General features: G+C 37.8%; 2 protein-coding genes across 3 annotated transcripts in view; both read right to left on the bottom strand.

Moving 5' to 3' along the window:
* ppp1r13bb (protein phosphatase 1, regulatory subunit 13Bb) overlaps positions 1–18,737 on the bottom strand; it is a 61,180-nt gene extending 42,443 nt beyond the window's left edge. Inside the window, exons 1-2 of one of the 2 annotated variants that reach the window (XM_084431491.1) lie at positions 18,395–18,737; positions 17,744–17,838 (exon numbers count right to left, since the gene is read on the bottom strand). In XM_084431491.1, the coding sequence (XP_084287617.1) occupies positions 17,744–17,752 (9 nt within the window). In that variant the 5' untranslated portion in view covers positions 17,753–17,838; positions 18,395–18,737. The remainder of the gene's footprint in view (positions 1–17,743; positions 17,839–18,394) is intronic. The other variant, XM_084431492.1, reaches the window with a different exon arrangement.
* A 3,208-nt stretch (positions 18,738–21,945) lies between these two features.
* rd3l (RD3 like) lies at positions 21,946–26,255 on the bottom strand. The gene is made up of 3 exons (XM_084433294.1): positions 25,911–26,255; positions 24,586–24,855; positions 21,946–24,296 (listed from the first exon to the last, which is right to left on the bottom strand). The coding sequence occupies exons 1-3, from the start codon at positions 25,952–25,954 to the stop codon at positions 23,930–23,932; spliced, it is 681 nt and encodes a 226-aa protein (XP_084289420.1). The 5' UTR covers positions 25,955–26,255; the 3' UTR covers positions 21,946–23,929.
* Between the last annotated feature and the right edge of the window lie 1,456 nt (positions 26,256–27,711).

Genomic DNA, 27,711 nt, shown 5'->3' with positions numbered 1-27,711 from the left:
AATCACGTGAGTTGAGTCAGAGTTCAAAATCTTTCAAGCTAAGTGATAGGATCTGTTATCCAAGTAAGATCAACAGACGTGCAGAAATCCCCGTTTCAGTCAGTGTGAAGACCATCAGTTCTTGGCTGTTGACAGTATGACATAACAGAGAGTTCTAGCATTTTGTCCTCAGATCAGCTCAGGTTGCTGCTTTTCATCTTAGGTGAAAAAGAAGTCTACTTCTCGACCTCGTAATTGTTTTACAGGATTACATTCACTCTAAATCATGCACCCATCCGCCCCTCATTGTCCTAGAAGGTGACTTTTACTGAACAGCTCCCAGTGCTTTACTTCCATCACCTCCACCGATAAAACCTCTGCTTTGTCTGTCTGCCATGAGAAAAGCCTCCTCACCTGCAGAAGCCAAATGACAACATCTAAAGAACACTCCGCTTTTGTTGTGTAAATCAAATAGTTCAAACGAACTTTATTCGTGTGGTAATGTCAATCTGGATAATGATAACCACTAAATATCAACATAGTCTTTTAAAGTTATGCATAGTACATCAACTTTTAAGCTCTAGTCCTGCAACATTATCATCAGCAGCCTTCTTTTAGCATGTGTGTAAAGGAGAGATCTGCTCAAGTAAGCATCCAGCCTACTGGTTTCAAATCCCATTTAAAATGTCTTCAAATGCTGAATACCAAAGCTGATTTGACTTGAAATACTCAAGCAGGTCAAAAATATCACAACACTGCAGCAATCCAGCAAACCTGCACGTCACAGTTCATAATCTCGTTCTCTTGAAAAGTTAATAAATGTTACCTTGAAAAACTGAATTCTTCCTTTCAGCAGAGTGGAAGAAGGCATATATAATTCAATGTCCAGACAGTCAACTCTTACTTGATTAATCTGAACAATGAAAATGAATGATGACTGCCTCTGCCAGCAAACATGATCCCAAAATCTTTTCAGGCCCCACAACACCCCCTCCCCTGCCACTATCTTAATAGTCAATCAGATCCATTTAGCAATATGACAAAGCCTAGCAGACAGAGATGGAGAACCAAAACCAATGACTGTCTTGGCACAGTGTATGAAACCATGCAAGAAATTGTTACTTTTTGGCAGTAAAACTAGACTACATTTCTATGATTAGATTTATTAGTACTATATGTTCTATACAATGCTGTCAGCAACAATTTTGGTTTAATATAGAAAGTAACCCATATGTTGCTATTTCTTAGCAGAATTACCATAAAATTGTCACTACATTAACATATAGATGCAACGTCAAATGTTGCTTGCACTGACATTACTTACTACTACCTGAACTACCAGCAACAAAGATTTTATGAAAACACCAAAATGACTTTGCTGTCCAACCGTACTTGAAAGGCACAGGTTGGTATTAACCAGCTCCCCCTCTCATCTCCGAGCAGGACATCTATTTGCATCACCTTTCCCAACTTAGATGCAGTCCGTCTTCTCCTGGCCTCTCTCTTGAGCTGCCGGGCATGCTCCTTGCTCCAGGTTTTATCTCCGGGTTTGATAGACAAGCTGACCAGGCCTCGTAGAACAATAGTCACAAACTTCTTCATGACGCATGAATCGCTTGTAGCTCTACATCAAACACATCCTTTGAATGTGTCTTGTTCAAACCCCCTCAGCAAAAGTAGCAGGCAAGGGTTCCCTGCAGCGGAAAGCCTTCAGTAGTCACGCTAGCTGTGTGACTGCTGAGAGCAAGCGAGCGTGTGAGTGAGAGAAAATGAAAATCAGAGGAAGACGACGGAGGGAGGGTGCTTCTCTCATCAGAACTGTGAAGGGTGCGTCACCAGGTCCCCTCCAGAATAAGGCTCCCTCGAGAAAGCAGAAGACTGCACCCCAGATCGGAGGTGGCTGATGGGTGCATGCCGCAAAAGCTGGGACAAAGATCAGATGAGGATGCTAATTGCATTACAGAGTGTTGGAGGGTATTAATGTGACCTGTAAGAACTGTAAGTGTGAGATGTTACAAACCAACAAAATAGCTCAGAACACAGATTATCCCAAGACTAAACTGGTTTACTAACAAACATATCAGGGAGTATTTGTGAGATTACATAATTGCCCACTTTGAGTTGAATTTGAGTTAGTTTAACCAAATTATAAAGTTTTGGCAGGACTAAATTACACAGTACAATAAATACTAATTTACAAGTATATACAAATACTAACAACAACTTCAAGTTTAAACCTCAACACACTTCAAGTCTTTGTAAAGTTGGACCATTAGTCTGTGCTACACTGAAACCAATACATCTTTTTTCAGATTTGAGAGTAGAAGGTTTTGTATTATTGATGCTTCCATGTTAAAAAGCCATGAAAAGAAGAGTTGAAAGAGTTAAAAATAATGGAAATCAAATGAGAGTCGAGTTTTAATAATACATGCTAAAGTAGATTTTAGAACCTGGAATTATCGTATGAAGCCTTCAAGAGACAGACACTGGTACAAGCCTTAAAGCTAGGCTAAATGATTGGCTTTATTATTTTTATTTAGTACTGGCAGATAACTTGGTGAAAAGCATACATCAAAATAAATTAAACTTTATTCTTTTTTAGTTTTCATAGTGACTTGCGTCACTCGTCCATGTCTGGTTGCTACTTTGATGCGTGTATGGTGTGGGAGCGTAATAGGTTAGTTGTTACAACGAGCAAGAAAGAAAGAAAAGAAAAATAAAGCTGTCCAGAGGAGCTTCTGCAATAAAAAGAGAATCCAGATTGGCTTGGCTTTTCGGAGATGGCGAGAACTGAGGGCTTTGAAATGTTGTAAAAGCGATGCAGAGATGCAGTTATTATTACTCAGATGAGTAGGGTGTTTTATTGAACAGATAAATTGCCATAGCTCTCTAACAGAGTTCATTGTAAATCATGATCTACTGCGAGGGGTCATTTCATTATGGTTGTTGTAGAGCTGTGCTGAAATTTATTTTTCAAAGAAGTATATTGTATATTAATGGGTTTAGCAACATTAACATCTTCAGCTAGTCAGTTTAAGATCCTTTCCATCTACACTGGTTATTCTCTTAAGCCTAGTTATGAAATATGAGCAGTAGGATAACCATATTCATTTATGATCAGTAGGATAACCATATTCATTCGCAGTCACACAGAGCCGAAACACCCAAAACTATTCTTCCGTAAAAACACATGCAGTTTTGTTTTAACCGAAAAAGGGCTGAAAGTTACATAGTGTACTTTTGAGGGTTATTCAAAAATGTATGTCTGCATATGTATAATATGACCTTTACAATGTTCAGTAATCTGAATGCCCCCTCAAAAGAAAAAAGTGGACTTGCATAATGTATGATGACCTATCATACATTCATTATTGTTATACAGTTATACAGATAGTCGGTTATACAGTTATGCTGTAAAATCATAAATGTTGATTCTTTTCCTATATTACTTCTCTATATTGCAGTTGTTATCATAGATTTAAAAGGAGTAGAACTTACATTAAAATACTTATTTTGTGTGGGGATGCCCCGCTATAACAATCAAAGCTACAATGTTTGCTGAATAAAAGTACGACAAAAAATTGTTCAAGGCGAGACCTAAATGGAGTGCTACTACAATAAACTTTATGGAGAGGGTTGTGCTATGAAGTGCATGTCTTGAATAAAATCTAGGTGACTAATAGTTTATGACATTAATGATATAACAATATTGGACTCTGGGTAAAAATGCCGGACTTTAAATACCATCCAAAACTGATTAAAAAAAATATTTAGATTCCAGTGGCAGTAAATATATACCAGACAATGTTCACTGCAACTATGAGGTTCCTGAAAGACACAGCATGGTGCTTCAAACCACTGTCACAATGGTGAAAGACCAAGTGCTTCCACAACTCCATAACTTACCATAACTTCTAGATCATGGCTGTAGGTCTAGTGTTACTTAAATAATTCAAGTTTATTTTAAAATATGTAATATATGCAAGTGTATTGTCTGGTGCATATCTTAACATAGAGATAAAAAGAAAAAAAAAAAAGAGTGAATGGCTTTCATGGGTGCTTTAAAAAAAATTGTCTGCCTCACTGGAGAAAGTGCTTGATAAATCATAGGCAGATCAAAATCAACCCCCTAAAAAAGACCTTTTAAAAGCACATAAGTGGCAGAGGTTTTTCTTCCAAAGGTTTTAAGAGGACTGTATCTCTCATTCAGTACCCAGACTCCTCAGTCCTCCCAGATTCGAACCTCTTGTGACAGTCACCATTCATATTTGAGAAGCTTCATCAAATTCTAATTATGACAGTTAAGTAGGAAACATTAAGGAAAGAGAATGAATTTGTAACGAGCTCAAATGAGGGAGTAGAGAGGGAGAGAGAAAAAATACAGGGAAGACATGAAACCGCAACAATAGAGGGTTGTGCGTGAAGTCACCGTCGGCCAGAGTGACTGCGGTCACGTCCACCGAGTGGCAAAAAGACTGAGCGGCATCATTGGTTTTCAGCATGAATGCTGCAAAAAAAAAAAAAAAAAGCAAAACACAATAACAACGGGAAACAGCTTTGCAATTGACTGTATAAATAGATTTGACATGAAAAGGTATATTTTTACAGACTGCCGAAAGATACAGAAAAGAGAAGCTAATGGATTGCTGCAATTCACAGAAAAAACTGGACTTTTATAATATACTTGAAATACACTTGATACTAATATATTTTCTGTCCAATTTAGTGTTACTTTTCAATAAATGTGTGGTTATTTTATTGGCTTGTATTTATTTATTTTTAATTCAGGTTCTATAAAATTATTGAATTGAATTAAAAAGTCTAATATTAATGTAAAACATTTTTTTGTTGTTGTTTAAAAAAAGAAAAAGCCTAATGAAAAAAAAGAAGAAAAAAAAAAGAAGAAAATTCAGTTTTCTGCCATGCAAGTGCATCCAGAATTTTGGGTTTCGGCTCAGAATGTTAATTTCGGTGTGTAAAATACTAAAGGTACAAGAAAATACTAAAATTAAAACGTAAATTTTTTTTTTTACTAATTAACTAAAGGACTAAAATGTAAACTAAAATTAATGCTAGATCTAAAAAAAATAAAAGCTCATTTAAAATAATAATAAATACTATAATATTAAACAATACTTAAAAGAACACATAGAAAAATTATTACTAAATAAGAACATATACATGTAATAACAGGTGAAGGATCAGTCCACCAATGAGAGGAAACAACAGACATTTCTGGAGCTGGAAACCAGAGACTGAGTTAGGTTAAAAAATAAAAAAAATACAAAAATTTAGAGGACGGTGTAGACCAAGTCAAAACAATGTCTTAAATTTAATTCAAGAAATTAATTAAAAATGTTATGGATATTAATCTTACAAAGAATGAAACTGAAAAGCATTTTTGTCTGCTGTTTTTCTTTAAAGAAATGATGTTACTCCATAATATGATTAAAAACTGCATAAACTGAATCAGCATTACGGTAAATGCTTTTCACAATCAACTTAAAAGAAAGGCTCATTTGATAGTGACATTTCATAACTCATAACATTAGTGTAGTGCACAGTTTCTAGCATTTATATCTGTGTTTCAATAACATACAGCACATGGTTCTGTGGGTCAATGATGTTCTTGCACAAACTTGGCTTTGAAAAGCTACAGCCACGAGAGGGAGAGAGAGAGGAAGAGGAAGATGAGGTTGTGTCTGCTTCAAAGTGCCCCAACAACAGTGCTCTAGCAGCTCACTGCACCGGCCTTCATTGGCTGCCTGAGTCACACGCACAGAAAGGATGAGACTTGACGAGAAGGGCACACTCTCTCGCTGACTGAGGCTGTGACACTGATGCCATTTACAGAGCTGCGGGGCAACCCGCCATGGAGGGTAACCTCACAATTCTGACAGCACGTTCATGTGCCATAACATGAAAGCTTATTGGTTGAGAATGGTTCCTCAGTAAGATCAGCACTGGTTAGCCCAGCTCAAGGAAGAGTCCAGAAATATAAACATGAATGCGTCTTCATGTCCCATCACGATGAGTCGAAGCAAAAATACCTTCTAATAACATACACAAGACCAGATTTTAAAAGACAATATATACCAAATAGCATCAGAATGAATTATTGTTCAAGGAAACTGCAAGATACCAGGGGCCGGTTGAACCAGATGTGCGCAAGTTAGTCCAGCTTTCAAAACAGTTTCAGGTGGCAGCGTTCACACTTGATGAACCACCAAATGAGCCACAAGTAAAAAAAAATTGTATTACATTTTTTCAAACTCCCAGTAAACACGAATCCAGGATGTGCATAGGGCAGAATGGCAGATTCAGGCACTGTGGATCGGTCCAATGCTGTGAACTCATAATGCGCAGAGTACTGAGATGACACATTATAAATCTCTCTCCAAACAAACATGCTATCTAGCAGAACAGACACAGCGGGTTCAGCTGAGGTTTGTCTGTGGACAACAAGGCTGTCAATTCAAATGAAAAAATTAAATAAAAACTCTAGCATGATGAAAGCTTGCTTCATGAGCTTACCGTTTTCAGACAGCAATAGTTTTAACTTAAAAGCATGTCTTGAGATGCCTGTTTTCTGTTGCATAACATTAACCGATATATTTACAAAATTGTGTAAACACATTATTATATAATAGGGCTGGGTAAAAAAAATATATAGATTTCTCGATTCGCATTTTTCACAATATCGATTCTTAAATCCCAAGAATCGATTAGTCTTTGTGTGCTTTGTTACTACTGATATGAAACAAAGTCTCAGATTTCAAATTACGTCCGTTTTCTTACGAAATTCAAAAACATAAATACCATTTCGGCGCAGCTCAGCCCAAGAGAAGCAGCAGCGCTGAGCGCACATGATCTTCTCTTCCGCCTTAAGACCAGTTACAGTGCGAAATAACCATGAATGAGCATTTGAAAGTGTGTTAAAAGATCGAAAATCCGCATCATGTCACATGGAATCAGTGTTTCAACCGTGGAAAGACATCAGTAAAACAGCTTGTAACCAATATCATGTAACGTCACATCCTACCTCAGAAAAACCATATCCAGTGACCATAAACTTGTTAGTCAGCTAGAAAAATGTACTCTAGAGAGGAGCATTTTGCTAAATATATGCACCATAATACATATTCATTATAATTTATAATGCATGTTTGAATAAATCTGGAAAGTTTTATGACAGCCACCATTTAAATGTTTATATTTCATATAACTTTATTATTATAAAAATAAATAAAATGTAAGTGTTTGTATACAAATCAGTTCATTTTTATCTTTAATTATTATAGTAGGCTAATGAAGCTTATAGGCTACAACTGACTCCCAAAGTTTACAGCATTAGTTGAGATTTGTTTTCCTTGAGAAAATTTGTATTGTACCTGATATCCAAAATAATCAATACTGAATCGAATCTGAATCGAATTGCAAACTTGTGAATCGAAATCGAATTGTGAAATTTGTGTCAATGCCTAGCCTGACGTCGTCATACTCAAATTCTAGTCAGAATGTGAGTCTGATACTGCTCCATTGGGCTGTGATTATGGGGCGTGTTTCAACCGAACCAGGAAAGAAAATGCCTCTGCACTCAATTGGATAAACCTACAACCAATCAAAGCAACGGAGTAAATGACATATGTTTTTCATTCATGTTTCCGATCGACAAATGCCTTGATCGCGGTTCTCTGTTCCTCTTGCTGTCGATATCTTCTATAACAGACGCGATGGCGGAATCTACACATGATGTTTCATAAACAAAGTTCGGGAGGAGCACGTTCAAATAATCAATCCAATCAACTTCTCATCAAACAATTACCAGGTCTACCCTATCAGCATGAGAGGAAGCATATTATATATACATATATATATATATATATATATTATATATATATAACTCTGTCAACTCATCTAACATTCCTTGACAGTTTCCAGCATCCCTCCACTCACTCTCGGCTTGTTCGTCCACAGCCAGGAATACGGGGGGAGTACTTTGGGTTCGGGCCGAATACCGAGCCCGGAGCCCTCTCCTCGGACAGTAGGCTATCTGACTTATTTGTAAGTGTGAACTCATAAAATCTCAATTCTCCAGTGGCAGCCATCTTTACTGTAAACAAATTCAACTCAAGCGCTCTTTGGTGACGTGGATGATTACGTTGCTGTTGATCATCTGTCCATCATCGTATAAAGCCCGGCCGCCCTGACAATTTGATTGGTCTGAACAGCTTTTGTTCGGGCATAATAGCTCCACAACGGATCAAGTCCAGACTGAACTTCCCGACCTAAAAATTTTGTGGGCAGGGCTAAGTTTGGCTGGCACCCAGGCTAGTCAATACCCAGCCCTATTATATAATAACACATCATTAGCTAAAACACATATGTGAGTTTAGGCATAAAAGTATTTTAACGTTCATGAATTGTTGATAATGTTTGGCAATAAAAATGAAGTGTTAACAAGAACTAGTTTGTCATGTTTTTGTCATATATCAACTTAAAATACTGAAAAGGTGAGTACTTACGTTGTAATATTTTGATCTTTTAAAAACTGCAGCTTGTAACACTTCACAATCCACAGAGAACAAAAAATAAATTACCTAACCAGGTCAAAGAAACAGTTATGCTTTCAACTTAGACAAGAAAGTAGGCAAGAAAACAAATCCCAGAGCAAAACTGACAAAAACAACACAACAGAAAAAGGAAGGAGAGAAAAAAAACGCATAAAAAAAAAAAGCTGAGCAATAAGGAGCTGACATTCACACTGCTCAGTCTGCTGTATGTTAGTTAATTCCTCATGCTGGAGGGAAGCTCAGCACTACAAATGACCAAAGTAAAGCAAGCCTTGACAAACACCTTTCTGCTTCAATAACAGACTGATTCATTTCCTATCAGACACACCCATTATATAGTTTAACCATACCCAAACATGCTACTGACAATAGGGGTGTTATGATATTGACAAACAAATTTATGATATTTTGCTGAGTGTGGCTGATTTAGGCCTATCCTTGTTATATTCTTCATATTCTGTGCAGATTATAATACTTCGGATTCTTACTGGAAAAAGTAGATCATACGGGATTGGAATACTCATTTCAACATACTACGATTTAGGGACAAATAATTCTCATTTCGAATACTATTTAGGATGGATAGCATGCGAATTGGGACGCAGCACAAGTGTCTGTGTCTTTATGAATGGGTCATTGAATAATTCACTCAAACGGTTTAAAAACACTGATTCAAGTAACGAAACACTGTTGTGTGTTGCTCTGAGATGCACAATGGTTCTGCTCTGCTTTGTTTGAAACTATTTTCACAGGCAATGAGTGACATTCAATGACAGCTTGTACATTCTAGAGTTTTACACCGATCAGGCATAACATTGTGACTCTTCATCACGGCACCTTTTAGTGGGTGGGATATATATTAGGCAGCAAGTGAACATTTTGTCCTTATAGTTGATGTGTTAGAACAGAAGCAGGAAAAAAAAATGGGCAAGCATAAGGATTTGAGCGAGTTTGACAAGGGCCAAATTGTGATGCAGCTCTTGTGGGGTGTTCCCGGTCTGCAGTGGTCAGTATCTATCAAAAGTGGTCCAAGAAAGCAACAGTGGTGACCCAGCGACAGGTCTCATTGTAGCCAAGGCTCATTGATGCACGTGGGGAGCGAAGGCTGACCCGTGTGGTCCGATCCAACAAACGAGCTACTGTAGCTCAAATTGCTCAAGAAGTTAATGCTGGTTCTGATAGAAAGGTGTCAGAATACACAGTGCATCGCAGTTTGCAAAAATGGTTCAGGAATGGTTTGAGGAGCACAACAACGGGTTTGAGATGTTGACTTGGCCTCCAAATTCCCCAGATCTCAATCCAATGGAGCATCTGTGGGATGTCCATGCCACGACGGGTCAGGGCTGTTTTGGCAGCAAAATGGGGACCAACACAATATTAGGAAGGTGGTCATAATGTAATGCCTGATATATATACAGTGGGTACGGAAAGTATTCAGACCCCCTTAAATTTTTCACTCTTTGTTATATTGCAGCCATTTGCTAAAATCATTTAAGTTCTTTTTTTTCCCTCATTATTGTATACACAGCACCCCACCCCAAGTATTCAGACCCTTTGCTCAGTATTTAGTAGAAGCACCCTTTTGATCTAATACAGCCATGAGTCTTTTTGGGAAAGATGCAACAAGTTTTTCACACCTGGATTTGGGTATCCTCTGCCATTCCTCCTTGCAGATCCTCTCCAGTTCTGTCAGGTTGGATGGTAAACGTTGGTGGACAGCCATTTTCAGGTCTCTCCAGAGATGCTCAATTGGGTTTAAGTCAGGGCTCTGGCTGGGCCATTCAAGAACAGTCACGGAGTTGTTGTGAAGCCACTCCTTCGTTATTTTAGCTGTGTGCTTAGGGTCATTGTCTTGTTGACCCAGTCTGAGGTCCAGAGCACTCTGGAGAAGGTTTTCGTCCAGGATATCCCTGTACTTGGCCGTATTCATCTTTCCCTCGATTGCAACCAGTCGTCCTGCCCCTGCAGCTGAAAAACACCCCCACAGCATGATGCTGCCACCACAATGCTTCACTGTTGAGACTGTATTGGACAGGTGATGAGCAGTGCCTGGTTTTCTCCACACATACCGCTTAGAATTAAGGCCAAAAAGTTCTATCTTGGTCTCATCAGACCAGAGAATCTTATTTATCACCATCTTGGAGTCCTTCAGGTGTGCTTTCATGTGTCTTGCACTGAGGAGAGGCTTCCGTCGGGCCACTCTGCCATAAAGCCCCGACTGGTGGATGGCTGCAGTGATGGTTGACTTACTACAACTTTCTCCCATCTCCCGACTGCATCTCTGGAGCTCAGCCACAGTGATCTTTGGGTTCTTCTTTACCTCTCTCACCAAGGCTCTTCTCCCCCGATAGCTCAGTTTGGCCAGACGGCCAGCTCTAGGAAGGGTTCTGGTCATCCCAAACGTCTTCCATTTAAGGATTATGGAGGCCACTGTGCTCTTAGGAACCTTAAGTGCAGCAGAATTTTTTTTTGCAACCTTGGCCAGATCTGTGCCTTGCCACAATTCTGTCTCTGAGCTCTTCAGGCAGTTCCTTTGACCTCATGATTCTCATTTGCTCTGACATGCACTGTGAGCTGTAATGTCTTATATAGACAGGTGTGTGGCTTTCCTAATCAAGTCCAATCAGTATAATCAAACACAGCTGGACTCAAATGAAGGTGTAGAACCATCTCAAGGATGATCAGAAGAAATGGACAGCACCTGAGTTAAATATATGAGTGTCACAGCAAAGGGTCTGAATACTTAGGACCATGTGATATTTCAGTTTTTCTTTTTTAATAAATGTGTAAAAATGTCAACAATTCTGTGTTTTTCTGTCAATGTGGGGTGCTGTGTGTACAATAATGAGGGGAAAAAAATGAACTTAAATGATTTTAGTAAATGGCTGCAATATAACAAAGAGTGAAACATTTAAGGGGGTCTGAATACTTTCTGTACCCACTGTATATTAGCATACCCCTAATTGACAAGATAAAAAAATGAGCACTATTAAGTGTGCAAAATGGTGCCACCAATCTGTAATCTCTCTCTTTAAAACTCGCTATCAAAATAAAACATCAGGGCTGCTGTATGTTTGCTATTTTGCTTTATTAATATCTAGCATTGCAATTTGCACCGATGTATCAGAGCTGCTAAATTTACCCACAGGAGCTATTAAATGGTGTGGCAGGCAAAGGGAGTAAACAAACTCATCACTTTTTCACAACCAGCACTCTGCCTGCTCACTAAGACAATCCATAGAGACCCTGGCGCAGGTTCTGAAATGCATCAGTGACCCTGTTTCCAGCACACTGCTAGCATAGGGCGCTCTTCAGTAAACAGTAGACAATTAAAGTGCTTTATTGTATACACAACCGGAGCGTTTGGGAACGTGTCTCATGAGTCTGTGCATCTTTGACCTCTACTGAGGTTTGATGAAGTATGCTCTTAGATCTCATCTACTCTGATCCTTGGCTTAGACATTGCTCTAGTTCTCTTGATACAAATAGCCACTAGGCAGTACATATGTAGCCATTTCCCATCATGCATCTGCATTCCCAGTATGATAGAGCAATCTAGGTCATGGAGGATGTCTCTTGCGATCCAAATGGCATGTAGGCTCTTCATCACAGTCTTAATTTGAGAGTCCTGTACGGTTTCTAAGAGGCTGACTATGGGAAAACAGCTTTCTCACAGTTCATTTAAGTAGACTGGAGATGTTTATTATTCTAGAGAAGACAAAGAATAAGTGATCTTCTTCCACTCCCTCCAGGCACATTGGGCGTGCCAAACATTTAGTCCTCTCATATTAGATAGCTGGTACGTAAATATATCCATGAGGCACTGCACTGCTTCAAGTTATTGTCACTTTAGAACAATATCGAAAAATGGATGAATGAGAAAACGGGACAAAAACTCAAAGCGATGCTAGCGCTGTCTAACACACCTGATGCGTGCAAAGTGCACTCGAAGCAGCAGAAAGTCACAATGGCATGCTGTCCAGAATTCAGTTCTCTATTGCACTTAACTGGTCAAATACACACAGAATAATGTCAAAATTCCCGTATTAGCAAGTATTCACTAACGTAAACAAAATCAATGACAGAATGAATGTGACTGATAACATGATTGTCCTTCATGATGCTCATGCCCTCAAACATATGTCAAACGAGTGTGATTTGTGTCAAGCAAACTTGACACATCAGAGTTTGAGGCAGTTGAGGGCACTAATAACTTTAATTTGGCTTGATCCTTGTATCAATGTTGCGAACACCTCTCTTATCTTGTTTAAATTAATAAATAAAACAAAGAATTTTAAGTTCCATGTTCTGTCAACTATTTTTCAGTTACTTTTCCTGTTTTAGGTTTTTGCCGTGGTATCATTTCAATATTATCATCAAGATATTTTAGACAGGTATCGTATCGAAGACTTAATTTTGGTATCTTGACAACACGATTCTTCATCACTCACTCTGTGTAGCAGGTTTTTGCACACCTGTTTAGCCCCTGGTTTTACATACAAAAAGTCAAGCAGGCATAAAGATACAGGACCATAATCTAATGTACAGCTCTAAACTTATGCTGAACTCAACCACACCCTGCTGTGAGTTTGCCGTTTACTCCTCATTTGGCTGTTTCCATGGCTGTCAGCCAATTGCAGCACAGGCAGCTTAGCGGCTGTAGCTAACATTAACAATGCCAACATCAGCATAGGGAGAAGGTGTAGGGGCTTCAGCATGCAGGAAACCGAACCTAACATCCTTTGTTTGAAAGCAGCTGCGGATCTAATCATGCTTTCAACAGTAAACAATTGAGGCTAGAGTTTAAATCAATAAGTAGAAAATGAATGGTGTGGTACCTAAAAGCCGATTTTGCAATTAAGCTAAAAGCAAACCAATCAAATATTCTACCAAATAGCCTGTAAAAAGTCAAATTAGGTAGAGCAGACACTCCACAACATTACTTTAACAAAACATAAGAATTTGCATTCAAAATTCAGCCATTTCAATAGTCCTTGCGATTGGATGTTTCAAGTGAGGGTGAACATTTTCCCAACATATATATTTTACATAGGGATCAAGTTAGTCATGTGAATTTGCTGCATTGACCAACAGAAAGAAAATAAAATATTTTAAAAATAACTTCTGTGTGATATGTGTGTGTATCATTTTCCACTTATCACTCCACGCCGGTTCTGTTACTGAAGAATCCATCACGAGACTGGCTGTTAGCATGTCACTTCCTACGTTGCTACTTTACCAGAGAGTGAGTGCCTTTGTTCATGCAACCAAACTTGCTTTGCAACCTCTGGTTTCTTCCGACAAAGAAAAAAAAAAATTTATAGAACTAATTTTTTATTGATATTGATTACGTGTCTATCACGAGACGTATCGTTATCGTTTTATCGCCCAGCCCTAATTCACACACACACACACACACACACGATATGATATATCGGTAACACTTTACAATAAGGTTCATTAATTAACAGTTAATGTATTAACTAACAATGAGCAATGCATTTGTTACAGTTTTTATTAATCTTTGTTAATGTTGTAAAGTACAAAACAGCTGTTCATTGTTTGTTCATGTTGGTTCACACTCCACAAAGCATTAAAGGGTAACTCAACCCCTGGTCAGAGCCTGACTCCACCCACTGGCAATATTTGAAAAATGCTGGAAAAGTGGGCGGGGGGGTGGGGGTGCACCTGAAACGCGTCTCTCTTTAGGCAAGGGCGTGGTTAGCTGGTGCCCTCTTACGTCACAGGGCACCACAACTTCCAGTAGCAAAATTAAACTGCAGTAGCCACAATTCAACTTAATAATTGGCAGCACTCAGACGTTTTTACACCATATATTGTAGAATTAAAACACTTTCTACCCAAATGTCAAAAAAATTACTTGAATCAATGAACAGCATTAATAAAGCCCCAGTCTTACAGATCATTAACTAAAAAAAGTTGTTTTAGGGTTTAGTTACCCTTTAACTAATGTTAAAAAATACAACCTTTGATTTTAATAACATATCAGTAAATGTTGAAATTAATATTAACTAAGACTAATAAATGCTGAAGAAGTATTGTGCATTATTTGTTCATGTTGACTAAGGTAGTTAACTAATGTTAACAAATGAACATTATTGTAAAGTGTTACCGATATATCTTACCTTTTAAGCAACGTGGAGGCAAAATGACAAAACATAAAAAACTTTTATGGCCATGTTATCTTTCCAAGCACAGAGTGTTATTTAGTTTAATTAGTCTTTCTTTTTATTATATAATTAGCATCCAACAAACAATATAGTTCTGATTAACAGTGATTAAAGAAGAATATTAAACGAAAAGATTGAAAAATGATTGCGCCACCACCAAATAGGTGGCGATATGCACCAAGTATGTAAATAGCCATTAAACAAAAGTAAGTAGTATGGCGCACTTTTTCTTAGCGTCCGTTTCCATGGTGGCTCATCGATTCGTCGCTCTGTTGAGAATGTCTTGTGTGTTAAACCATGAACACTCTGGGTCGGCTGAACTTACTTCAGGACGTATTTTTACTTAGAACCAGCATACATACCTTGAGTAAGCAAGGTTTGGGTTAATCAAACGAGAGTTCAGGGTTTGACGGGAAGACAACCTTGCTTTCTAATACCCTCTGAGACAATGAGTGCATTTCATGGCCATCATAACAGTTGATGAAACTTCTGTTTAAAACAACGTTACAATCATATACCACTCACAAAAGCACAGTTGAGCCCAAAGTATACTTCTCTTGTTCGTGTTCTGCTCCAGCTCGCAGACAGTCTCTACAGAATTTATCATTAGTCTAGAGTTGCATGATTAATCGTTAAAAGATCACGATCTCGATACAAACACCAACAAAGTCTACACAACCTTTGACATCGAAGATCACAGCGGAACATTCAAATCTGCTTTTAAACAGCCACAGACCCAGAGAGAGAGCAGTTGTCATGTATGAAACAGCTTCAAATAGTCTTTTCAACCACACAGTATCATCAAATTATCACAGAAGTACTGGGATAAAAGTTTATAGTTCAGATATAAACACTGATGTCTACAGAATTGATCATAACAGAGCAAATTACCTTTTGAAAGTAACTTGACCCCTCAAATAAAGATTGTATCAATTACACCGTTATAAGGGGTGAGAAATGACCCCCTATTGGCAGAAATAAATAGACTGAGAAATAAATAAAAAATTATTTTGTCATTGAATCATTCATTCAAGAGAGTCATTCAAAAATGCTGATTCATCCAGTCTTTATGAGCGAGTCATTGAATCATTCATTCAAACCACTTTTTTTTTTTAAATAACTCTTTCAAATCATTTAAACAGACTGCAATAATTAACATTTTGTCAGAACCTCTAGCAAATTAAATGTTATTTTGTTTAGTTGTCTATTCAGAATCATGGGAGAAACGTGATCTCTATTTTAAACAAAAAATGTTATTGACAATTTATTCCGAATCGTGCAGCTCTATTACAGTCCACTAATGTTGACTACATGCAGCTTGATTTTTGCGTCCATGTGGACTTGTGCATGGACAACAACGCATGTGCAAGTGATGCGCTTGAAAAGAAAGGTCAATTATGGAGTACACTTTGAAAGGCTTGTGCACCCAACTGTGTGATAACATGAAAAAAGGTAAACCTGAGCCTTGAGAGTCCTCCTATCTGCTGCCTACTGTTGAAAAGGCCAGGCCCTCCAAAACAAATGTGTGCTTTTTTTTTTACACATCTTTTCGCTCTATAATCCAAATCAGTACAATCACATTTTACTGTTGTTTTGTTTAGTTGCAACTTGCAACATATCAAATTCCTTCTATGCTACCGCAAACATGATCTTATCCAGATGTCAAAGGACAGCAATCATAACAATCTGTGCTTTCTGCTAAAACATTCTGCTTGAGAACTGGCCACATCAGGGGGAAAGACGTAAACATGTTCATAATCTGTAAGTGCTTGGGTTACTAGGCGTAGGTACATGTAATTATTGCATTTTGATTTGTCAGTGGAATAAGAAACAAACAAACAGGTGGGACCTGTGGTTGGTAGTGATTACTTGCGCTGTGATAAACTAATAATTACTCAGATGATCAACATCTGTGGAGGAGGCAGCAAAAGGCAAAATCAAGGTCACAATGTTACTATTTTGTTGATAAATGTGCTCAACAAAGTTAATGTTTAATGATACAATGCTTCCTTTAGAGTTAATATGTGATCTCAGAGTAATTCACCTGCTAGGTCTAAGAGGTTGTGACAACCCAATGACTTTCTGTGAAGCAGTTTTGAAACAAATGAGATGATGTAAAGCGAGAAACAAATAAAAATGACCTGATACTAAAAGTCTTTGTAAACAATCATGTTGCCTAAAAAAAAATTCTCACATTTTAAAGCGGATAATAAAAGATAACACGGATTTTCATCCTTCACTGGAATTGTGTTCAAAGTGGAAATAAAAAGGAGCAGTAAAATCATGAATAAATAAACATCAATTGCAGTATATCTACACTAGCCTATATCTATCTACTCCGATTTTGAGACCCTTTGAGAATTGAGGAAGGGAAACAAAAATGTCAATAATGACTTTGCATTACTGGAAACTACTGATGCATTAGGCTGAAAAAAAAAAAAAAGTTCTCTTAATGAGCAACTGCGCATCAACATCATTAAACTAATAGCCGCAATTAGTACATGGAAAGAATAGAGAAAAGGGAGTTCCTTCACAAAGGATGAACAAAAGCCTTGTCACAAAAAAACATTTCAAACCGATCTGTTTTGACTCATTGTTTTCAATATCAAACAGAGGTTTTGTATTTAAAAAGCTAAATGATCAGTGGAGTTAAAACAGCACAGCATGAGTCACATGTTCTTGTACTTAGGATATTCCCATTTTAAACCCTATTAGCATTAACATTATGAATCCCCTGGCATGGCTCTAGGAAACCCACACCTTTCTCAACAAATCAAACTTCAAACTACTGCCAGTGTTTTGAACCAAGATACTGTACGCACTTTCTACTATACTATACTATGCAATAAAGAAAGAAAACGCAGTGATGTGGGCGAACATTTTTAACTACACTGCTATAAGAATCACACTTATGCCTCGCCACGTGAACCGTATTGTATTATGTAAACAAACTGCGTTGTTTTAACTCATTTCTGACCCAATAAGAGAAGGGATACTCACAGGCATCATCTTTGCTAGTGTCAGAGGAACATCTGGTCTTCAGCTTCACTTTGCCTTTCGCAACATCCACAAGGTCCAACCCGAGATCACAGCCCCTTTGTACAGCAGGAGAACAACTTCACTTGCACTGTCACTGACACATGAATGTCCACAACACCAACAAATACAGGCCAAACAGGCCACGGCTCAGCACATCGTGTTATTTTACTTTGATTAAACGTTGACGTTATACACAAAGGTAATCACATTTATCTCCGTCAGCTGAGCAAGAAAAATTAAAGAGAAGCTTTGAAAGGAACTCGCTAAACTGGAATATCAGCTGGTTGTGTGTGTAGAAATGGCAGATGTTGGGTGTTTCTAATACACCCACTGAGAGCCCGTAACTCATTCTCTCCTCACTCTGAATAACTTATACATTGGTGTGTTAAAACGCAAAACAAATGGTTTAAACCAACTCCGTCAATGTTTATCACATTTATAGACGTTTATTTTAAGGAGTTTTCCCTCTATCCGCCCTGTTCATTCTACCAGTTCTCACATCTGCTAGCCAGTTAGCACTGACACAAAACATCTCGCTGTACACAGTAACGTTAAATGTTAACAAACATTAAGAAAACACATCGGCGGTGGTTAAAACTGCATTATACTCACGTGTCACGAGTACACACATGCCATAACCTTTTAGAAACGACACATGAGGTGTTCCTCGTATTCTTGAGCAGCTGGGTATCGATTAACTCGCGAGATAGCTAAACTAGTTAGCCTGCTAGCCGAAGCCAGGTAACACACTCCAGTACGTGAAGCGAATGGAAACGAAATCAGAACACGCTTATTCATCTAAATGAAGTCAGATATTGCCATAATACCTTTTAAAGAACGAAAACAAAAGGAATACAATACTGCCCGGACTGGCTGAGGCGAATATAAGCTGCTCGCGCTGTTGTGTTAAATCAATGATGGCACGCGCAGAGCTGGAATGACAGGAATGTGGAGCATAGTGACTTATGGATGTTTGGATGTGTAGTCATTAAAATCTCTTTAAGTGATGGAACTTTTTTTAAAAAGGGTATACTACGCCCGTAGTTTCTCAATGAGTCACAATTGGTTTGAAGTTGGTTATTTTAAAAGTGGCATTACTTGCAGGTGTTCAATGCTAAATTCAAACCAACATGGCACACTCATTGGAAACGTTCAATACCTTCACCCATTCACTCAGTAGTTTCCAGTTACAAATATTGCAATGTATAATTTTAAATGGTGTGTTTAGAGTTTTATGTATAAATGAGAAAGGGTTAAGAAATTCACATTTGTATGCAGAAGATGCAGAAGTCCTCTAACACCCACTACTGATCAATAACATGAACTACATATTAACTACAAGACATGATTCTAAACTGCTAACAAAAACATGCAAAATATTGTGAATAGGCATTTTCAGGTGGAATTTAACATCAGTTCAAAGAAGAGACTTGATTTGTCTCTGCCCAACAAAACAAGTGTTTTTCAAGGACTGAAGCCATAAAAAATAAAAACATAGCCTATGGCAGGACTTTTTATTTAATAGTTTAATTTCATAAGTTAACAATCAAACAGTTTCATGTTTGGCGATATGAATTTCCTGCAAGACAGAGTGAAAGACAACAAGGCAGTGAGTTATCCATATTGTGATCCAAATCAATCATTTTATTGTTTCCAAAAAACAAAATACAGATATCCAGGTGAAGCTCTTCGGGGGACGATTTACAGAGAAGACATGGGGAATGACACTCCGGTGGTCCAATCAGTGGGAGGGCTCTGTGAGAAAAGGAAAGTCATGCTAGATCCCCAAAGATTCTACATATGCCCCATAAATAAGGCCCTTTCTATTTTTTTTTACTATTACAATATTTGAGGAACATTTAAACTTTTTCATGTTTTATCAAAGTTAGAGTCAAAATCATGATACTGAAAACGTAAATTAAAAAGTGAATACTTACTTGACTGCACTGCTTTCTTCTTTCCTGCAAAACAGCAAATGCTATAATTAATACTTTAACAAGAACTTTTGCAAGCTCTTAAAATAAAATGTTTTGCCTTGTACACATCACAAGAAATTTAGTTTCTGAATATATTGTGTAACAAATTGTCTATCAACATGGGCCCAGTTCATCATATAATCATAACCGATTATGTATATGGTTACATGAGACATAATATAATTATACATTGTGGCATAAATAATGTTTACATAGTACATAATTATATTGTGTACCAAAATAAATACAGGTTCACGCCATGTTGATAGTACAGTCTTAAAAATAAAGGTGTTTTCAGAGTGATGCCATAGAAGAACCATTTTTGTTACCCTTGTTTGAATTGTCCCTTAAACGAACTGAAAAAGTAGTGTGAATAACATTTAAAAAAAATCTAAATAACATTTTTCCACTATAAAGATTTTTTGCTGAATGGAAAGGTTCTATGGGTGTAAAAGTTCTTCATGGAACCATAGAAGAGCTCTTCAATAAACTTGACCTCTCACCTCCATATGAAAGTTTGTAGTACATTAAAGTCATGATTCCTACACCAACCCACATCTCCTGGTATGCCTTGGTGTAGTAGGGGGCCACCTTAGTCCACCAGCCAGCGAATGCACCACCTGCCATCTAGTGATCAAACCATAAAGATGCATGAACATTTGTCTAGAAGGCTTCAAAAATATGCACTATTACCAAACATATGTTTGAATATGCATATATATGTTTATTTATATGTGCCATTCAAATTACGTGTTATAAAAAAAAATAACCAACAGAGTAACCGGACACAAGCAGTACTTTCAAGGACATAAATTCAAGGACCAATTAAAATAAAAAATAAAAAAATACGGAGAATTTTAAGTACAAAAAGAGACCATGACAAAAAGAGCAAAAACATTCTCAGTTTATCACTATCAGAATAAGACGAGTTCAATTCAGTATGAAGTTAACTTGAATCGCGAAAAGAACTGGACTATTCACAGTCCAATACTGGGACAAATTTGAGACTATAAAACATTTGCCTCGATTCATGTGTGCCATTTAGATGTCAAACTTGCGGAGAGTCTTGATTTTCGATGTTGATTCATTAAAGGCGCTTAGAAAGGCCTGGTCATACGGTCCAATAAACGAAAAAAGTATGGCTTAAACGATAGTGAATCTGCTTGAAATGGTCAGTGATTATTTAAACTATGCACACTGAAATCATACAGCATTTATTATCAGCGAATGTACTCACCTCTAATATATAAGTGTACTGGACCACACGGAGAAGGTCACTGTTCAGCAGCGATAGCTCGATAGAGATGTAGTGGCGGAAGATCTCTGTAGGTTTCCGCTTTGTAATTAAAAGCCCCGGAGTCAAAATAAAAGTCCGTATGTGACGAATGTATTTTTGTAACACTTCAATTTATTTCTCGTTCTCCTTATAGTCTCTTATAGATAGACTTTTTTTAGATAAAACGTTGGATTTTTAATTAGATGTAATAAAATGTTAGATGTTAGAAAATATTATTAGGCCACTTGATCTCTTACTTTGTTTTGAAAGTCCACAAATAAATCAGAAAATGAAATAGTGTAGCCTATCTACATTATTGAAGTATTTCTCTGATAAAAAAGAACAGCATAAAAGCCTTATAAATTAAGTGTAGAGTCAGTTCTGGCAGGTCACGTTAGTCAAGCTCGCATCAGCTGACTCTCAGCTGATCCACATCTACCTATAGGAATATGATTCCTATCATTGTATTCATATATAAGCTCCTTCAGTATTATCAACAGCTATCGCGTTTCTCAGGAGCTAATTACCCTCCTCCATCCCCAGCTCCTCTTCTCATCAGTCAGGATTTGGCACTAAAATTCTCTAATTATGTTGTGCATTAAAATTAATTAATGATATCTGCAATACATTCATGTTGGTTCTGTTCTGTTTACCCAAAGGGGAGTTATTGCTGCTCTCCCTGCTCTTATCCATGATAGGCTGCATGAATGCACAGGGAGCCAATCCTAACTGCATGCTAATTATCAATCGTATTTGACGATAGATAGATAGATAGATAGATAGATAGATAGATAGATAGATAGATAGATAGATAGATAGATAGATAGATAGATAGATAGATAGATAGATAGATAGATAGATAGATAGATAGATTGATTGATTGATTGATTGATTGATTGATTGATTGTTTTGGTAAACTTTAATTGTAGACATATTAACAGCAATGGACAGACTGAAGAGAACAATAAAGCTTGCAGGGTTCAGAAGGAAATAAATAAAACGGAACAAGCATATTGCATTTTGGAGACAATTCACACAAAATCACAACAACAACAAAATCATTAGCAGAGAAAAATGTGATTAAAGACAATGTTGCATCTGCAGGCTATTGTGTTGATGATCACAGACTCCATTAAGAGAACTTTGTCTGGCCAAACAGTTATTCAGCAGTCAAGAGTAAATAAGCTTTATGATCAGCCCTCTCACTGTAGACAATTACCAAACCTATACTTTGCCACATTCAGTCCATGCTACATGAAAAACACAGTTCTGTCACTATACACAATAAATCAACAAGCAGAGAATATTAGATTGTATCTGTGATGTGAAATGCATGGGAGAGGTGAGAGTGCTAGGTAGTTCATGGGTACATGCAAGAAGCAGGACCACTGATGCGCAAAGGCAGTGGTGCAATCCTCTCCCCTCAGGCTAATCTCTGCTCTGTAATCCAGAAATATAACTCTGAAAAAATGACAGATTAGACTGGATATCTGGGTTGACTGCTCTGGGTGTATAGTGTGTGCTACTTTCAGTTTGATCAGTCATTATAGCAATGGAACCTGGAAAGCTGAAGCACAAAGAAAAAATGGAATTTGAATTAGAAAAACAAATGGAGTGAGACAATAGCATTAAAGGAATAGTTCTAATAATATTAAAGGATCAGGAAGAAAATTCTGTCATTATTTACTCACTCTCATGTCATACTGTATGCTGATATTTTTATGTTTTTATTTTGTCCATTAAACACGAAAGTAAAGTTTTTTGAAGAATTATTATGAAGTTCTTGTATAAAAAGAAAAAGAAAAAAAGTTCATCGTGACCAGGGGCTGTTAAAAAGTTCCTAAAAAATACCATAAAAGTATATAAAAAGTAGTCTATAAACACATTATATTATTAATAACAACAAAAACAAGAATAATACATTCTTTATAATTATTTATTTTGAATTATTATTATGATTGTTGTTGTTGGTGATTTTTTAAAAGTTTTTAAAAAGTTTTAAATTGAAAAGTAGCTACTTTTTTTTTTCCATCTTATTGATCAATTACAAAAAGTTTATGGTTCATCTTCCAAGTTTAAACATCACACCACATCATTTTCATGTTAATCACTTTTAATCAGTCTAATTTACTTAAACTGCTGCGCAGGATTAGATTTTTCGATGTTGACCGTGTAGATCTGTGTCTGAGAACTAGGGAACTTGCAAAGAGGAAAGACATGGAAAATGACCGTGTAGACTTAATCTCATGAGAAAACTAAATTATTTTATGAGTTGGCGATTTCGCATGAATTTGTACAATGTGATTCATATGATATTTATGAAAAAAAGTAAGCTTGAAGGTCCACCCCTAATCCTGACAGTCAATGGGGTGTACAATGAGAATGTACAAATTCTTACGAATTACCCACCAATTTGCCAAAACTTAAAATAGTTATGAATGGAGTGGTGCAGGGATGATGTCAAAGCCCAAGATTTTCCTAAGGGGTTTTATAATGGGGGTTTTCAATTTCTGAGTAAAATAAATACTGTATTATCATAACTTGATGATACTTTGACGTTTTGTTCTACAACATAAACTGCACGCACTCATTCCCCAATCTGTTTTATCTAACTAATTAGAAACATACTGAAAAAGTGAATTTTGGAGCAGTTATGTTTATTTTTGAAAATGTATGAGTGTGTGTAATTTACGCTGTAGAACAAAACGTCAAAGTATTGTCAAGTTATGTTTACCACAGGCTTTATTTTACTCATAAATTGAAAACCCCCATTATAAAACACTATAGGAAAATCTTGAGGGAACCAGTGGCGAATTCGTTTTTTGGGTTTTGACGTCATCCCTGCACCGCTTTATTGCCATGAGATCGTGTTGGATGGATCTACCATTAGGTCTCTCACAATGTGGTGCTGTAGGCCTCATAAGCGAACGGATGGCAAAAGGGCAAACTCCAATCTCTGTGGATAGAGTAGGGGCAAGCGGCACGCAAATGTTTATCCACATAACTAGAAATGGTAGGAATTTCCTCCCTGTGATTCCCTGACTCCTCTGACAAAGAATTAGATGCATTTCCAGCCATGTGGTTTCTATCATTACTCTCTATAGGTGGACTGGGAGCAGAGAGAATATTCGGTGGAGCTGAAGGGACCGGACGTCTCTGCGTGCCGTCTTCCTGTCTCCTCAGGAAGTCCCTGAGAACTTGCTTGAAGACACCCACCAGTTCCCAGGGAGGGATGTTATTGTTGGCCAAAAGATCATGGAGCCTTGATGGACCACAATAAAACGTTAAGTAAAATATTAAAGCAATATCACACAAGCACTGTAATCACATCGGTGTTGATATTTAGACAAACATCTGTCTGGAATGCACAAACTCAAACTTGCGAAGTGACAAATGTAACTAGCTGCTGTTTACTTAAAATCTTGAGAATAATTCTGTACACTATTCTTGCCTTCTACATGTTTTTTTAGAAGCATTTTAGAAAAATGGCTGAAAAAATATAACGAAATGGAAGCTAACATGCAAGGCAGGAGTGAGAGGACTTGTTTTACCTGGAAAGTACAATGGCAGTGTGTGAGGGTGGGATGCGACCACAGAGGCGCTCTAGCTGGCGGTGTTCAGAAGCAGGTATAAGGGCAAGCAGGCTTGGGTATGCTGGGGCGTGACGGTATCCCAGAATGCCACGGGAGATGCAGTACTGGTTTTGAACCTGAAGAGCTCTTTGCTCCAGCTGCCAAAGCATCTCACGCAGCAACATCCGACCTGGGCCTCCATGTGTCACACATCCATTTGTGTGGGGCCAACCTAAAGGCATGGCTGGGCTGTATAGCGTAGGAGCAATAAGAAAGCATGTTGCTCATAAAATGCTGTATACCAAAGTGACTTTCTCCTATGATCATCCTCTGCCAATGAGATGTGACCGTTCATAAAGAGCTTGGTCTTCAGTGGACAGTCTTTCACACCGTATCACATCAAGCTCTGTAGTCCACATCCTCAACTGGCAGTTTAGTTAATTCAGCAACATACAGTTCTCTCCATCAAGCTAATGCTAACAACATCTGCAGAACAGTCATGTTTGTTTGTCTTATTATTTTTTGTCGACCAACATATATAACATTGCTTATTCACATAATTACACATCATAATCAGTGATAAACAACTGAGTCATGTTGAGAAAGGAATGGCAGTTTGCTAAAAACAAGCTTTCCTATTTGACGGTCTGCACTTCACAGATGCACATCAATTTAGCGTAGTACTAACAATGCTCTTGATGTTTCCAGGTAAATTTCAAACTATGTGCCCATTTGAAAAAAACTAAGTAGCCATATGTTGCTTGCTGTGTTTTGGAAGATGGCTGGTTTATAGCTGGTCCAAGCTGTTCATTAAAGGTAAGGTGAAAAAGGTAAAGTTAGCAGTCACCTTGTTCAAAAAACAAGGAAAACCAACTGTAGCTGGTTTGTTGGTGGTCCAAAGTCTACCAGCTTGAACCAGCGAATGACCAGCTAATCACCAGCTTGAACCAGTTAATCAACTTGGACCAGCTAACAACCAGCTTAAACCAACTAAAATGTTCCAAAACAGCAGGGTGCGTGACCTAAAAAAGATGTGAAAAGACAAACTTGGAATAAACATAGATAGATACAAACAGAGCTCTGAGAGAGACAATGAACTGTTGAGAAGATAGATATGAATCGAATGGACAGGGCAAAATTGTAAAGTTGACAACTGAAACAGGAGACCGACAGAGAGGTGATGGATGGAACAGAATTTACAGGAAAGGATCATAACCACCAAAGGATTCACCACAGAGGATATGGGTTAAGGTGAAGAAAAGAATGGAAATTACAATAAATGACATTTAAACTGATATTTTTACCTTGTGGATCTTAGAGGTTGAGGTCCATGATGCCTTGACTCCATCTGATACCATCAAATTGCACCAGGTTATGTAAATAAAATATGAACAGTAAATTAAACCAGACTGTCAGATATAAAATTAGAGGATACTGACAAAAGTGGGGAAAGATGGACAGATAATAAGGAAAAGAGCAACCTGAAGAAATAACTATTCTGGCAGAAGAGTGTAAGAGAAACTAAAATAAGGCGCTTGTGCAAGAAGAATGTCAGACAAGCAAAATCAGGAGAAAAGCAAAGACAAAAAGAAGAGAGAGAGAGAGAGTGTGTGCCAGTGACATGCAGCAGTGTGTGTGTGGACGACTGCGCCGGGCAAAGTTGAGATGAAGAGAGTGACTCTCTCTCCTGCCCACCGCCTCTCTCTGCTCTGATAACCCAGCCCACTCTGACACACACACACACGCACACACACACACACACACACACACACACACACACACACACACACACACACACACACACACGCACACACACGCACACACACACACACACACACACACACCATTTTGGCTCATATAACAGCAAATTGTTTGAAGTATGCATCCCGCTTCCCATCATTCAATATACTCTTACACATGGTATTAAATTCATCCTGAATTTCATGCCTCAAAACTTGCCTAGGGTAAATCAGTCCAGGCTTCTTGTTTTCAACAGTAAAACAGTTAATTCAATGTGGCAGTCTGAGTAAAATTATCTGGAAGAAATGTGCCCTGTGTCAGCATGTAATGTGACCCAGTGCCAAGGGGAATTATGTCAGTGTACAAGGGAACAAAATGAGAGTTCCTGGTCTGCAGATGAATAAACCTGTATTTTTGGGTGGAAGACAACAATTCTGTCATGTTTAATCATGAGTTTATTAAATAAATACAAACATGGATTTATTTGGAGACGTTAACTGTAAAAGAACCAACAAGTTTCTTAGAGATCCTTTATATCACAACAAATAACTGCTTTTGGGTGCATGTCTTACACTTCACATTTGACTGGAACACAACATATGTGTTTTCTTTGACACAATCATTTATCCAGCAGCACGTGAATCTTAATGAGACAAATAAATCAAGCATAGTAACCTACACTGCATTCACTACATTTGGTATGACCATATTTATGAGGATGAAAAGCATTTGTGCACATAAGCGTTCATCACAGATTGCAATTGGTGTCCATATGGAGGCCTCTGGGAAGGCTGCAGGCTGGATGGTCTTCTGAGACTCATAATCACAGCCCAGCACCTGGTTCTGGTTCTGGGTCAGGTCAGGGTAAAGCACCAGACTGCTGGCTACACCACCTGCCCTGTGCATATGCCATAATCGCATTTAGATTACATGTGTAATGCATTGACAACTATAAATGCAGAAACATAAGCACCATGACCGACACTGTGACCGTGATTTTACCAAGTACAACATGTTCCTGGATCAGCATCTTTGTTGAACCTGGAATGACATTCCAATCAACCAATAAGATTTGGGGGACAAGTTTACAGTTTATGTGAAGTTTTAGGCTTGCAACCAACCAGGGTTAGGTGCTTCTATCAGTGTTATTCACCTATCATTTTACTCTGATAACATTCTTTATGGATAACTTATGGGTAGAGTTAGGTTTAGGGTTAGGACAACATTTTCTGACAGAAATGTTGTTTTAGGATCAACAAAATATGTTGATCCAGGAACATACTTGGCAAAATCACGGTGACCTTGCTGGCAGCAAGAGTCATTCGAACTCATTTTGTATATAAGTGGGATATTAAAGTGCTTATA

This window comes from Rutilus rutilus, assembly GCF_951802725.1.
Source record: "Rutilus rutilus genome assembly, chromosome: 15".
In the NCBI taxonomy this organism is placed as follows: Eukaryota; Metazoa; Chordata; class Actinopteri; order Cypriniformes; family Leuciscidae; genus Rutilus; species Rutilus rutilus.
The sequence above is the reverse complement of the archived record's forward strand: the minus strand, read 5'-3'. Positions and strand labels throughout refer to the sequence as shown.